Genomic DNA, 16,252 nt, shown 5'->3' on the forward strand with positions numbered 1-16,252 from the left:
ATATTGTCTTGGCACACTTTGGGCCCATTAGTACCAATTGAGCATCGTATAAATGCCACAGCCTACCTGAGTATTGTTGCTGACCATGTCCATCCCTTTATGACCACAGTGTACCCATCTTCTGATTGCTACTTCCAGCAGGATAACGCGTCATGTCATAAAGCCTTAATCATGTCAGACTGGTTTCTTGAACATGACTATGAGTTCACTGTACTCAAATGGCCTCCACAGTCACCAGATCTCAATCCAATAGAGCACCAGTGCCAGCATCCAGGTCCGTGGTCTCTTGGACCCATAGCTGTTGGTCCTCTATATCCAGACCATCCTCCTCTTCCTCTTCCTTGTTTGAAAGGTCTAGCATTCTGGTTGTGCTGAGGCCATTGTGCCCCGCCGGCAAACACATACATCCAAGGGGCTGCCTGTTGGGCCACTGGAAGAGCTGCTTGTTGGGCCACTGGTCTACTTGGCTGCATTGGTGGTTGCATCCAGTGTGCATCTACTTGTACTGGGGCCTGTGCTTCTTGGACTTGCACTTAGGAAACTTGTTCCTGTGGTCTTAACATTGCTGTTGGGAATATCACCGCAGCTTGCTTTACAGTGGTATCTTTCTTCTTTTCTTTTTCTTCTTGTTTACGTCCTGCCATCTTACTTGTTGGGCCTTGTATAATTCTGTCACTAAGGTCTCACTTGCCTCTTTGCTCTCATTCTTTTTCTTCCAGTATTGGTTTACAAAATGGATCTAGGGTTATTCCCATGGCATTGCTCCTTCTTCCAAGAATCCCTGTACTTTAGCAGGGAGTGTCTTTTTCAACACCATTCGAAACCATCCTTTGCTGGTGTCAGACTCGTCCCAAGCACCTGTCTTCTCTCTCCAAGCATCTTGAAAGGTTTGGATGAATTTAGCCACATTTTCCTATTCTTCCAATTGCATGGTTTCCAGTCTTGCTGGGTCCAGTTTTGTTGGGTATTGTTTTCTCAGGGTGCCCCAGATGTCATTCTGAAATAGGCCGAATGGAAAATGATTATATCTAAATCTTCTGCATCATACCCCACTTTTGCTTCTTTGAATATCTCCACTGTTTTTGCCCTCCCTATGGTTTGGGCAAGGATCGCTTTAATATCTGTGCAAGGTGGTGGCCTATTGTTTTTTCTTCAAATTGTGTTATCCATCTTTGTGCTCCTTTGCACACGTCTGGCAGGCGGTTCATCAGTCCTGCTACATCTATGAATGACCATGGGATATATTGGACATATTTTGCTTTCACCGTTAGGGGAAGTTGGCGTACAGGATACTGCGATAATGTGTACTCTTGACACATGCCATATACGCCTTTTTCATGATCACTCATGTCGTCGCTGCCACTTGGCCCACTACCATCACCTCCATTTCAGTGTTGGCTCTTTTTGTTTTGCTTTAACTTCTTTGTGTATTTCTTTTCACGATCTCTGGTACGGCTGTAATGCACCGGAAGCTTTATGTTGCTTCTATTCCTTAATGCTCGGTTTTCTTTTTGCTCGGGTGGCTTTAGATCCATGGGTGTTATTTCCATGCTTGTTTCATTTAGCTCTCTTCCCTTTGCTTCCTTACTTGGGCCTCATCAGTCCATTTGCATGTTTTCTCAAACTGTTTTAGGCTGGTGTCCAGTATTTTACTACTTTCCTGCACCAGCTCGTAGTTAGCTGCCACTTGTTCTTGGCTTTTGCGTGTCAGTTCCTCAATCCCTTTTACTTTGTTCTTGAGTTCTGCCAAAGTTTCTGCTATCTTCTTCAAGCCTTCTTCTTTGTCCTGTAGGGCTATTCTTACCTCTCTTACCATTCTTTCTAGTTTGCTTTGCACTTCCCCTTTATTGTATGCTTTCTCACTCCTTGGAGAACAGGAAGTGGCTCTTAGCCCCACTCTTGACTATGGATGTGAGGTTGATCTTGGCTCCTTTGTGGGTACTGTCTCTTCTCTGTGTTCTTTTCCTGGTCCGTCGCTGAATAATTCCATCCCCTTTCGTCTCTTTTTTCTTCTGGCTCTCTGCTTTCCTTTGTTCACCTTCTCCTAGCCCATAGGGAGTGCTGTTCTTGAGGTATTTTGCATAATATTGTTTGACTTTTTCCACTAGCCTCGTCCATGACTCTTGTGCTCTGGGAGTAACCTTCTGTGCGTTCCACTTGGAGTAGTGGCTCTGGGCACAGTTCCTTCACATCTGTGCCAGCGTGGCTCTCTGCTCATCATATTCAAGCTTGTAGCATCCACTCAGAACTCCATGATCTTTTATTTCTTCTGTAGTTCATCCATGGATTTCAGTTCCGCCACTTGGTTCCGCTGGCTTTGAGTGACATACTTCAGGGTGGTGGCCAATTGTGCCCATCATACAGCTCTAAGGGTGGGGCTGTTCCTCTCTCTTCCAGTTTCTCTACACTTTGCTCTTTCCTTCCTCTAACTCGTTTAACTTTTTTAATCCTTTCTTCTGTGTCTCTCATTATCCCCTCTGCTTCAACCACCCCACTATGATCTTCTTCCATTCTAACTTACTTTGTGTCTTTTTTGCCTTCTTTTTTTTCTTCACACTTAGCTAGTTTCTTCATTATGCCACACAGTAAAACATTAAATATTTTGCCCATTGCAAATCCCCACTTGTCCTGGTATGAAATTTTTTTTGATATCTTTTTCAAAAAGCTTATGCTTTGCTACTACATAATCTATGGGGTGTTCCATCTTTACTATTCCACCTCCTCTTTTAATCAAGTGTTTGGTTTTCTCTGATAAGGTCCTTAAGTTGTTTTAATAACATGCAAATCAAACCATGCTTAACCCAAAATGCTTTATAGACAAATATCTCGGCTTTACCTGATTCTTGTAGAGCTCCTTACTTACCTCTGCGCTTAGTGCCTCTGCCACGCACTGTTTGGACAACTTCTTGCCTCTGTTTTTTACACAAAAACAATCAAAGTTTCCTCACACAGCAGTCTGTCACAGGCTATAATTAATTAATGAATTTTGTTTTGTCTGTGTTCGTTTATTCTTTTACCTGACTTTATTCTCATAAACTCTTGTATCCTGTGTAGTAACATGCATTTTATACTTACCTTTCTGGCACATCCTATTTTAATTGCACTTTACTTTTTCTACAAGTCAAGTCAAGAGGCTTTTATTGTCATTTCTACTATACACAGTCGTACACAGTACAAAGTAAAAACTAAGAACCTTGGTGCTACACTAAACAACAACAAGCTACATAAAGTGCATGAGTGCAACTTAGTGCAAACAGTGCAGACGAAAAACAGTACAGACAGACAGTGCAGAAAGAAAACACAAGACAACACAAGACACAAAACCTGAGATAGCGCCGACTAGTAAACCTACTGTATACTCTGAATATACAGTACTGTGCGAAGAGAACTGTAAAAACTATACCGGGAGTGAATATAAACAGACATAGTGTAGTGCAAATAACAGCACACACACAAAAAAAATCTTACAATTAACATCAACACTACATTCTCTGGGTCCAACCCTGTTTTAAATTTTCTAATTTAGTAACAGTGACTTACCAGCCAGAGTCTCTACACCTGTCCTCTATGCAGCCCTGCTTGCCCATGAAACTCCAGTTCACGTCAGCAGCAGTATCACAGGAATTTTTCTCTATCTTCAATCCACTCGCCTAAGCAATCCTATATCACATATACCGTCATCACACCTGGATATGCTCTGTTATATGCAAAACGTGGTATTGCAAGATTTCCTTTCACACAAGTTCACATCTGCTCATCAAATACACAATCCCCCCTAACCAGAGTTCTCTACTTTCTCTGGAAGTATTCTTAAATTACATCAATTGCTACTACTCATCCACTCAACCACAGAATTTTTAATAAACTATTTGGCAATTTTCCTCAACTTTTGTACATGGGGTGCTTTTCTCCAGAACTAGTTTTACCTTACCCCAACCCCGGGCCAAAACACTCACAGGACAGCAGATAACTAAGCAGAATTTTGAATAAATAGGCTTCTTTCTAATTGTACCGGTCTCTGCCACTTGTAAGATGCCGCAGCTGGCGGCGGAGGAGTGGCTCCACCAGCCTCACTGGAATCCCACTTCTGACACCAATTATGTCGGAAAATACTTATCTTGCAGACCGAACGGCTTCCGACTTTAGTTGGGGACTTTTAAAATAAATGCTGTTAAAATAATCCTTTCAAAAAGAATCAAGAAATTTTGAATGAGAAGAGCACTGTAGAATTTTTTTAAGCAAACCACAATCAAACTGAGAGCATCCGCATGTCATGACAGAGATGGTCTGAGAACAGTTGGTATTTTATTCTCCTTTTATACACTTTGATTCTGATTCAGCATTAACATTGGATACTCCCCAAAGCTGGGCCCTCCCCAGTTACCAATAGTTTGGGAAACACCCTGAATTTGGGCCTACCCCCAAGTATCCCATTTACCATTAATATTTAAATGTTCCTTCCTCATACATCATTTAGGGGTTTGCCTGATCATTATGATTACCATTATCTTTGAGATTTTAAGGGTTGGACCAAAAAAATTAGGGACGTATACCACTGTTTCCTACTTCCTTATTTCACTTCACAGTGTTTTCCTGACCTTTGAACAGTGCTTACCTGTGCAATTTGATCATGCGTGAGTACTTTGCTTTTTTCCTTATTTTATAAATTATACTATATTATAATTTTGTTAGCAGTTTTAGGATTCTGCATAAGCTTATTTATATTTTTTGATATATTCTTAAATGTATTACTTTGATAGTTTTAGTAGGTTGCTTTGGCTTTGAATAGTTCTAAGTATATTCTTTATTTCTTTTAGCTAGGTGAAAGTTCTCTACACCGCGCCAAACTCCCTGGCTTCCTGTGTCTCTCTACTTCCTGTGCAACCTCTACTTTTTCTGGAGACTTTGGTGTCAACTACACCTGCTCCAGATCCATGAATGTGGCAATCATATAGTCTTATGCATATCCCCCAAGTTGCCAATGCTTCTACCTAGACGGATATTTGCCATATCCTAGCCCTCTCTTGGATCGTGTTACTGTTTATGATGATAGTGATGGCGCAGCTTCTTGTGTCACAGTGAGTGGCCATGACTATGGTCCTACTTCTCCTGGTGGTGAAGTTGACAGTGGCAGTGATTGTTCTGGGGACGGGCAGGAGCAGATGCAGCCAAGGCCTACTCCAGCTGCAAGGAGGGGCGAATTTCACTGAAGATGTTTTATTCCATTTTATGTCATGTACTTGGGGCTTTTAATAGCCTGGGCTTTTAATAAACTTCCCTCCATGATTCATTCTAAGTTTCTGTGTGTTATCTTCTTCTGTATTGGATGGGGCTTTTTGCATGTTTATGAGTTTTATGCGCGCTGGGGATTTCTATTCTGATACTTTCCTATGTTTACTTAAGCATGAATGAGCTACTTTTTTGCCTACAGAGAGAATGCCACCTTGCAGCTAGAGCATGCCTATATTGTGGTGATTCGGTCACTTTATGCGCCAGTGCCCCATTAGGCCCCCACGTCAGTTGGTGAGTACACTCAATCTTACCTCAGAGATAACCAAACTCTCAAAATTGATGGTCAAACTCATCACCCCTAACTTGTCACTTCTTGTTTCTGCGCTTGTAGACTCTGGCTCCTTCGAAAATTTCTTCTTCCAAAGATGCCTAGAGCGCTTCCAGCTGGCCCATGAGAGAGCGTCTCTGGACCTCTCTATACAGACAATCCAGGGGAGGCCTTTAGGACGTGGTTGGGTAAAATAATGTACTCCTGTGATCATCCTACAAGTGAGATTGTTCCACCAAGAGGAAATAAGTTTTCTGGTCCTAGAAAACTCCACTGCCAGCATCATTCTTGGGTCTCACGACTCCCCTAGGTTTTCATGGAACCCAGGTGATGTCCTCCAGTGGAGTCAACATTGGCAAAATCAATGTCTGGGCATCTTACCCCAACCATGACCTGTCCCACTTTTCCTTGCCTCTACTCAGATCGAAAGTCCTGAGACCCACAAAGGAGTTGCTATTTGCCCTGAGTATAAGTCCTTCCAAGATGTGTTCAGTAAGCAGGCTGCCACTCGCCTGGCCCCCTCATCACCCATGAGATTGCGCAATCGACCTAATACCAGGTGTGAAATTGCTGAAAGGACGTATCTATCCACTGTCTGTCCCAAAGCATTTGGCAATGGAGTCCTACATTCAGATAGCCTTACAACAGAGCTTCATCACCCCATCCTCTTCCCTCAGAGTGCATACAATCTAGTGCGCATACGCAAGGGTGATGAATGGAAGACGGCCATCATCACCCCCTCGGGCACTACGAATACCGGGTCATGTCATATAGACTCTTTATTTCTCCAGAGGTGTTCCAGAACTTTTTGTCATCATTTTGTTATTTATCAGGATATCATTGATGTACACTTTGGTATACTTTGATGATTCAATTCAATTCAATAAATTTTTATCTGTATAGCGCTTAACAATGAACATTGTCTCAAAGCAGCTTTACACAGATAATGTGATGATTAAAAGTGAATATGTTCTTTATAAGTAAGTTTTTCCCTGATGAGCAAGCCGGTGGCGACTGTGGCAGGAAAAACTCCCCGAGATGGCATAAGGAAGAAACCTTGAGAGGAACCAGATGATGATATCCTGATATATTCAGGGAAATCTCTCCTGTTGTGACGTCAGTTCCTGTTTCCTCTTGTTAAACTGTTTATTTTTGCTTTCAGAAGAGCGCATTTTTCCCTGTTTAAGAATTTGAAAGCAGCATATGGAGGACATTCCCACCAGAACTACGAACACACACTACATTAACCACATTAAGGTACGTCATTTCTCTGCTATGGCTAACATCCAGTTCCTTCAGTGTGTGAAGTGTGACATGTTTAGTCAGTCTTTCTCCGTTGTTAGCAAATATTTTATCTGTAAGAAGTGTAAGCTAGTTTGCTCTTTGGAGAAATATGCTGATCTAGCAAGAGATTTTCTATAATTTAGGAGGCTCTCCTTCCATGCTATTTGAAATACTGTTAATTTTGTTTGACGCCATTTACGTTCTAATTTTCGAGTGGTCGAGTGAACTTTAACATTCATTTTGATAATCAGGAAGACTCTTTAAGAGCAGCAGTTGTGTCCATTCTAGATTCAGTTGGAATTAATCAGAATGTTATAGGACCCACTCATAGTGGTGGACACACTCTCGATTTGTTGTTAACATTTGGATAAAAAATAAAAAACTTAGTCATAATTCCACAGTCTGAAGCTATTTCAGACCATTATCTCATCTCTTTTAAAATCTGCCTCAGTCATTGCATTACTACCTTACCACGTTATCGTGTTAAGCGTACTTTCACGTCAGCTACAGCAGCGTGTTTTATAAACAATCTTCCAGAAATTACGATATTAGATAGATCTCCGTCTGACCCCGCAGAGCTCGATTGGGCCACTGAATACCTAGAATCAACATTACGTTATACTCTAGATAATGTAGCTCCCCTTAAGACCAAAATGATCAGGGAGAAAAAAATTAGCACAGTGGTATAATGATCATACACGCACCTTAAAACAGACCACTCGAAAATTTTAACGGAAATGACGTCGAACAAAATTAACAGTATTTCAAATAGCATGGAAGGAGAGCCTCCTAAATTATAGAAAATCTCTTGCTAGATCAGCATATTTCTCCACCCTCATAGAAAATAACAAGCATAATCCTAGATTTTTATTCAGCACGGTAGCAAAATTAACAGGGAATAAAAGCACTGCACTAACATGCACACAATCATTAGGTAGTAATGATTTCATGAACTTTTTTAATAATAAAGTTGAAAACATCAGGCAAGAAATCCAGACTGTTAATATAAATCCAAATTATTTTACAAGTAATCCTGTAGACAGCAGTGTAATTATAACAGACAATCAATTACAAAGCTTCACTCCTATTAATGAGAATGACTTAATTTCATTAATTTTCTCATCAAAATCATCAACCTGCATTCTCGATCCCTTGCCTACAAGTTTCTTTAAACAGATAATTCCAGAGGTAATTGAACCTGTTTAAAAAATAATAAACTCTTCCATTAGCACTGGTTTTATACCAAAATCCTTCAAACTGGCAGTTATCCACCCCTAATTAAGAAATCTGACCTTGACCCATGTCAGCTGTCCAACTACAGACCAATATCAAATCTCCCCTTTATATCCAAAATTTTAGAAAAAGTTGTAGCACAGCAGTTATGCTCACACCTACTTATGAATAACCTTTTTTTTAAATGTATCAGTCAGGATTTCGGCCTCATCATAGCACAGACACGGCGCTAGTTAAGGTGGTAAATGACCTGTTATTGGCCTCTGATCAGGGTTTTGTCTCCTTACTTGTTTTGCTCGACCTTAGTGCAGCTTTTGACACCATTGATCACACTAAACTACTTGCTAGACTTGAGAACATTGTTGGAATAAAGGGAACAGCTCTCTCTTGGCTCAGGTCTTATTTGACTGATCGCTATCAGTTTTTTTATGAAAATGGTGAGTTCTCCACACTCTCTGAGGTAAAGTTTGGTGTTCCTCAAGGATCTGTCTTAGGCCCTCTGCTTTTCTCTTTATATATGCTGCCTCTTGGTGAAATTATTCATAAACATGGTATTAGATTCCATTGCTATGCTGATGATACACAGCTGTATATTTCAGCAAAGCCAGATGAGAGAGATCAGCTTAACAATGTTGAGAAATGTGTAAAGGACATTAGACAGTGGATGCTCGATAACTTTCTTCTGCTCAACTCAGATAAGACGGAAGTACTTTTACTAGGACCACATGCAGCCAGAAGCAAACTTTCCGATTACGTAGCATCTCTGGATGGTGTTTCTGTTTCAGCGTGTACGGCTGTCAAAAACCTTGGTGTTTTTATTGACCCTAGTCTTTCCTTTGAGGCTCACGTGAATAATATTACCGGGATCACCTTCTTTCACCTTAGAAATATTGCTAAAATTAGAAATATGATGTTGTTACAGGATGCAGAAAAATTAGTTCATGCTTTTGTTACTTCTAGATTAGACTACTGTAATGCTTTACTGTCTGGGTGTGCATAAATAAGTGCATAAATAAGCTTCAGTTGGTTCAGAATGCAGCAGCAAGAGTCCTCACTAGATCTAGGAAATATGACCACATCACCCCTGTATTAATCAGTCTTCACTGGCTAACAATCAAATCTCGCATTGATTATAAAATACTACTACTGACGTATAAAGCACTTAACGGTCTCGCATCGCAGTATCTGAGTGATCTCCTGTATGAGTATGATCCTCCACGCCTACCTAGATCAAAAGGTGCAGGCTATCTGTTGGTTCCTCAAATAATGAAGACTACAGCAGGGGGCAGATCTTTCTCTTATAAAGCCCCACAGTTATGGAACAGCCTTCCAATCAGTGTTCGGGACTCAGACACAGTCTCAGTGTTTAAGTCGAGGTTGAAAACATATTTATTCAGTCAAGCGTTTAATCAGTAGATTTATTCTTAGGCAAAGGCTCAGATCTGGAGGGAACATGGATATAGAGTGTTTGGTGTACTGGGATATTTGTATGCTGTCGTCCCCCCACACTCACACGTTCACTCAGGTTTGTTAATGAGTGTTGATGTTGATGAGTCTCTTATCCCAGAGATCCCTCATGTCTGTGTTGCCTTTTGGTTCTCCCTTTTAGTTATGCTGCCATAGCAAGTCTTGCCGGAGTCCAAACTGCACAGTGACTTTAACTCTCATACAACAATAGGTACACTTAATAATCCATATCCTTCTCTACCTGTCACTCTCTCTCTCTTTCTCTCTCTCTCTCTCTCTCTCTCGGTCAAGTTAAACATGTTCCTGAGGCTCCTGCCCCTCTCTCCACTTCGTCCAGGCCAGCCTCTGGATTGTGTTCTCTTCGACTGGAGGCCAATCTGTGCAGCTGGGGATGGTTTCTCGTCAACGCCTTGGGTGGTTCCATGAAATTCCGGATTAAGAACGGGAGCTTTGAGGATGGATTTGACTGTAGTTGATGTCAACAGTCTCCTACACTGACTCAGGAATACAGTTCGCTTCTGATCATCATCACTGTACCCTGCAAACCCATAACTGCTGATAATCTTGATAAGATGGCGAACAACATAGACCTTATCCTCACTAGCACATTAGACACTGTTGCCCCTATCCGGTTAAAAAAGGTTAGAAAACAAGCACCTTCACCTTGGTATAATAGTCATACGCATGCCCTGAAGAAAACAGCACGTAATCTGGAGAAAAAAATGGAGGAAAACTAAATTGGAGGTATTCAGAATTGCGTATAAAGACAGTATGCTCAGCTACAGACAGGCGCTAAAAGCTGCTAGAGCTGAACACCTGAGCAAAATCATAGAAAATAACAAAAACAATCCCAGGATCCTTTTCAGTACAGTAGCTAAACTAACTACAAATCAGCGATCTGGAAAATGTGTTCCATCACAGTTTAGTAGTGAGGACTTTATGAATTTCTTCATAAAGAAAAAAAAAAATAGATAACATTAGAAAAACAATTGTGGCAGTTCAACCTCTGACAGCATCTCCCGACACAATCTTACCCACAACTCCACAACTACTCTGCTTTACATGTATAGGACAGGAAGAGCTGTATTATGCTATTATCAAAGCTAAATCAACAACATGTCAGTTAGATCCAATTCCCACTAAACTACTGAAGGAAGTGTTATATACAGCTGGTGAGCCTCTTCTGAATATTATTTACTCCTCACTATTGTTAGGTCACGTCCCTAAATCCCTCAAGTTAGCAGTTATTAAGCCCCTCATTAAAAAACCTAATCTGGATCCAAACACGCTATCGAATTACAGACCAATTTCAAATCTCCCATTTATGTCTAAGATTTTAGAAAAGATTGTGGCTGCCCAGTTATGTAACCACTTGCAAGAGAACAATATCTTTGAAGAGTTTCAATCAGGTTTTAGGCCCCAACATAGCACAGAAACTGCCCTAGTTAAAATCACTAATGACCTGTTTTTAGCTTCAGACCAAGGCTACATCTCTCTATTAGTTTTACTAGATCTTAGTGCTGCGTTCGACACTATAGATCATGATCTTCTCCTCGATCGCTTACAGAACTACATCAGCATTCAGGGACAGGCATTAAGCTGGTTTAAATCATACCTGTCCAATCGTTACCATTCCGTAGATTTAAATGGAGAGCTATCCAGGCTAATGCTAGTAAATTATGGCATGCCACAAGGGTCAGTTCTAGGACCCCTGCTTTTCACAATATACATGCTTCCATTAGGAAATATTATTAGAAGGCATGGAATTAGCTTCCATTGTTATGCTGATGATACCCAGCTATATATCTCAGCTAAACCCGGCGAATCAGCTCAATTAGCTCGCATAACTGAGTGTGTTAAGGAAATAAGAGATTGGATGACCCATAACTTTCTGCTATTAAATTCTGATAAGACGGAGATTTTGCTCAATTCAATTCAATTCATTTTTATTTGTATAGCGCTTTTAACAATGAACATTGTCTCAAAGCAGCTTTACACAGATAATGCGGTGATTAAAAATTAATATGTTCTTTATGAGTAAGTTTGTCCCTGATGAGCAAGCCGGTGGCGACTGGCGACTGTGGCAAGGAAAAACTCCCCGAGATGGCATAAGGAAGAAACCTTGAGAGGAACCAGACTCAAGAGGGAACCCATCCTCATCTGGGTTACACCGAATGTCCATTTGTGGCGGGTATACAATGTTGCGGGGTGCAGTGATGATGATCAAAAGCGAAGTGTATTTCTGAGTCAGTGTAGGAGACTGTTGACATCAGTGTAGGAGACTGTTGACATCCAATCCAGGCAGGCCTGGATGAAGTGGGAAGATCCACGGGGGGGAGAGGGGCAGGAACAGTGGTCACTGGAGCCTCAGGAGCATGTTTAACTCGACCGAGAGAGAGAGAGAGAGAGAGAGAGAGAGAGAGAGAGAGAGAGAGAGAGAGAGAGAGAGAGAAGAGGGTGACAGGAAGAGAAGGATATGGATTATTAAGTGTACCTATTGTTGCATGAGAGTTAAAGTCACTGTGCAGTTTGGACTCCGGCAAGACTCGCTATAGCAGCATAACTAAAAGGGAGAACCAGAAGGCAACACAGACATGAGGGATCTCTGGGATAAGAGACGGCCCACCACACCACCATCAACAAACCTGAGTGAACACGTGAATGTGAGGGGACGACAGCGTACAAATATCCCAGTTCACCAAACACTCTATATCAATGTTCCCTCCAGATCTGAGCCTTTACCTGAGAAAAAATCTACTGATTAAAGGCTTGACTGAATAAATATGTTTTCAACCTCGACTTGAACACTGAGACTGTGTCTGAGTCCCGAACACTGATTGGAAGGCTGTTCCATAACTGCGGGGCTTTATAAGAGAAAGATCTGCCCCCTGCTGTAATCTTCATTATTGGAGGAACCAACAGATAGCCTGCACCTTTTGATCTAAGTAGGCGTGGAGGATCATACTGGTACAGAAGTTCACTCAGATACGGTGGTGCGAGACCATTAAGTGCTTTATATGTCAGTAGTAAAATTTTATAATCAATGCGAGATTTGATTGGGAGCCAGTGTAGACTGATTAATACAGGGGTGATGTGGTCATATTTCCTAGATCTAGTGAGGACTCTTGCTGCTGCATTCTGAACTAACTGAAGCTTATTTATGCACCTACTCGCACACCCAGACAGTAAAGCGTTACAGTAGTCTAATCTAGAAGTAACAAAAGCATGAACTAGTTTTTCTGCATCCTGTAACGACATCATATTTCTAATTTTAGCAATATTTCTAAGGTGAAAGAAGGCGATCCTGGTAATATTATTCACGTGAGCCTCAAAGGAAAGACTCGAGTCAATAATCACACCAAGGTCTTTGACAGCCGTACACGCTGAAACAGAAACACCATCCAGAGATGTTAGGTAATCGGAAAGTTTGCTTCTAGCTGCATGTGGTCCTAGTAAAAGTACTTCCGTCTTATCTGAGTTTAGCAGAAGAAAGTTATCGAGCATCCACTGTCTAATGTCCTTTACACATTTTTTTTAAATGCTCATCAGCCCAAAAACTAGTACACAGAAGCTCCAGCATCTCAGCCTGCATTTAGACGGATGTTCTGTAACTACTAGTTCAACAGTAAAAGACCTGGGAGTTATTTTAGACAGCAACTTATCTTTCAAAAATCACATTAATCAAGTTACAAAAACAACCTTCTTTCACCTTAGAAATATTTCTAAGCTAAGAAATATGTTATCTATATCCGATGCAGAGAAGCTCGTCCATGCGTTCATGACCTCTAGAATAGACTACTGTAATGCATTACTAGGTGGATGTCCTGCATCATTAATAAACAAGCTTCAGTTAGTTCAGAATGCGGCAGCAAGAATCCTTACTAGGTCAAGAAAATACGATCATATAACCCCAATCTTATCGTCCCTACACTGGCTTCCTGTTAAGTTTCGAATAGACTACAAACTACTACTTCTTACTTATAAAGCACTAAATGGTTTGGCTCCCATGTATCTCTCCAGTCTTCTAACACGCTACAATCCGTCACGCTCCCTGAGATCTCAAAACTCTGGGCTTCTAGTAGTTCCTAGAATAGCAAAGTCCACAAAAGGCGGTAGATCATTCTCACATTTAGCTCCCCAACTCTGGAATAGTCTTCCTGACAGTGTTCGGGGCTCAGACATGCTCTCCCAGTTTAAGTGCAGATTGAACAGTATCTTTTCAGCAAAGCCTACACATAACACACATCACATCATAACCTTGTGCTCCAGAACATCTGATCACATGCACATTATCAACTTGCGCTGTTAATATCATGAACAGCAGCTACACTTATTCCTCTCCACTGCTTCTCTTTCTCTCCCCATCCCGAGGCTTTCTGAGGTTTGGCCAGCTCCAGTCACCTCCCACCTCGTGAAGATTATGGACCTATGGGTGATCATGGAGAAGTAGATGCTGAACTCGCAAACATCCCGAACCATTTACAGATGTACGAGTGCCAATTGAATCCCACTACATGTGTGGCATTGGACCTCCTGGAGTGTTTAAAGGCTCTGGCATGGAGAAGCTGATGCTGGATCTATGATGATCACAAATGTTGAGCTCAGTAGCTCCTACTTTTATACCAAAGACTGTAGAAAGAACATTTACTTATAATCTTATACTCCAGTACTCATGTTAGTTCTCACTCTCCAGTGTTCTGTATTGTTGAAAGATTTATGATCAAACTCTTGATGTCACCCATATGAGGATGGGTTCCCCTTTTGAGTCTGGTTCCTCTCAAGGTTTCTTCCTCATAACATCTAAGGGAGTTTTTCCTTGCCACTGTCGCCACGGCTTGCTCATCAGGGACAAACGCACACCATTCACCTTGACTGTTGATTTCTGTAAAGCTGCTTTGAGACAATGTCCGTTGTGAAAAGCGCTATATAAATAAACTTGACTTGACTTGACTGCAACATTGTATACCTGCTACAAATGGACATTCGGTGTAACCCAGATGAGGATGGGTTCCCTCTTGAGTCTGGTTCCTCTCCTTATGCCATCTCGGGGAGTTTTTCCTTGCCACAGTCGCCACCTGCTTGCTCATCAGGGACAAACTTACTTATTCATTTTTAATCACAGCATTATTTGTGTAAAGCTGCTTTGAGACAATGTTCATTGTTAAAAGCGCTATACAAATAAAAATGAATTGAATTGAATTGAATATATTCTCAAAGTCTGACCCAACATCAATGTTATGCCGCATGTCTTCAATGTCAAGTTCTAGAATGATTACAGGAACACCACCTATACCTGAAGCTGGAGAAATGTGAGTTCCATCAGTCCTGTGTACAGTTCCTGGGGTACGTTCTTAGCCGATGGGGGGTACAAATGGACCGGGGGAAAGTCAAGGCGGTCCTAGACTGGCCTTATCCAGACTCCACGAAAGAGCTCCAATAATTCTTAGGATTTGCTAACTTCTATCAAAGGTTCATCCTCAACTTTAGTTTGGTCACTGCCCCGCTCACCTCACTTCTGAAGGGTAAAGCCAAGACCCTAGTCTGCAACCAGGAGGCTGATGAGGCCTTCACTGAGCTGTTCATTACCATGGAAGTTCATTACAGCACCTCTCCTTCTACACCCTGATCCCCAGCTTCCGTTCATAGTAGAAGTAGACGCCTCCTCCACAGGTGTAGGGGCTGGGTAATCCTCCACACTTCCAACCCTGCGCTTTCTACTTCAAGAAACTCCCTCCGGCCGAACAAGACTATGATATCGGTAATATAGAACTCTTAGCCATTAAACTGGCCCTAGAGGAGTGGCAGCACTGGTTAGAGGGGGCAACTCACCCATTTAGGGTTATTACAGATCACAAGAACCTCCAATGCCTACGTTAAGCAAGACGCCTTAACCGCCGGCAGGCAGGATGAGCATATTTCCTCACACGATTGAATTACACTTTTACCTATCGCCATGGTTCCAAGAATGGTAAAGCTGATGCCCTCTCACAAATTTTTGCTCCCGATGATCCCACGGACCCGTAGCCTATCATACCCCCCAATCTCATCCTCTGACCCATAGAATGAAGCATCGATAAAGAGATCCAAACTGCAACACTTTCGAGAATTTGTCCCAAATACCTGCCGTCCATTCCTGTTGTTGTGTTCTGTTCATGAGGTCCCGGGCTTGGGCCACCCAGGCAGGAGCTGGACTCTCCTTATTCTCCGATCTTGCTATTGGTGGCCCGGTATGATCAGGGACGTTTCCAGGTACGTCCAAGGATGCTGATTCTGTGCCATTTCAAAGACACCTTAACACTTACTTGTGGGGAAACTGGTTCCACTGCCGGGCCCACAAGGCCTTGGTCTCATATTGGTATCGATTTTGTCACTGATCTGCCGAACTCTGATGGTTACACCTGTATCCTGGGTGCTGTAGATCACTTCTCCAAGGCCTGCAGATTAGGTTCCCTCTGAGGTCTGCCTACAGCCCTAGAAATAGCTGAGTCACACTTACCAGCATGTATTTCATAATTATGGCCTTCCGAAACAAATAGTGTCTGGTCGGGGTTCTTAGTTTACCTCCTACATTTGGAAGGAGTTCTTTAAACTACTCGGTGTCACAGTTAACTTATCTTCTGGTTACCATCCACAGACCAACAGCCAGACTGAGTGGAAGATACAACAACTTGGACGCTACCTCCAATCATACTGCCACCACGAACAGAA

At 41.9% G+C, this 16,252-nt stretch overlaps 1 protein-coding gene and 1 long non-coding RNA gene across 2 annotated transcripts in view; both read right to left on the reverse strand.

Moving 5' to 3' along the window:
• Positions 1-1,859: 1,859 nt before the first annotated feature.
• LOC310716606 (uncharacterized protein) overlaps positions 1,860-16,252 on the reverse strand; it is a gene marked incomplete at its 3' end in the record, with an annotated part of 48,235 nt that continues 33,842 nt past the window's right edge. Inside the window, exons 2-5 of the mRNA XM_083523890.1 lie at positions 5,942-5,974; positions 5,544-5,707; positions 2,864-2,912; positions 1,860-2,044 (exon numbers count right to left, since the gene is read on the reverse strand). Of these exons, the coding sequence (XP_083380016.1) occupies positions 1,860-2,044; positions 2,864-2,912; positions 5,544-5,707; positions 5,942-5,974 (431 nt within the window). The remainder of the gene's footprint in view (positions 2,045-2,863; positions 2,913-5,543; positions 5,708-5,941; positions 5,975-16,252) is intronic.
• On the reverse strand, positions 10,285-14,496 carry LOC310716555. Its single transcript, XR_014530610.1, has 2 exons — positions 13,087-14,496; positions 10,285-11,468 (listed from the first exon to the last, which is right to left on the reverse strand). It is a non-coding gene; the product is annotated as an uncharacterized lncRNA (long non-coding RNA).

Source organism: Silurus aristotelis, assembly GCF_946808225.1.
Source record: "Silurus aristotelis genome assembly, chromosome: 21".
Lineage (NCBI taxonomy): Eukaryota > Metazoa > Chordata > Actinopteri > Siluriformes > Siluridae > Silurus > Silurus aristotelis.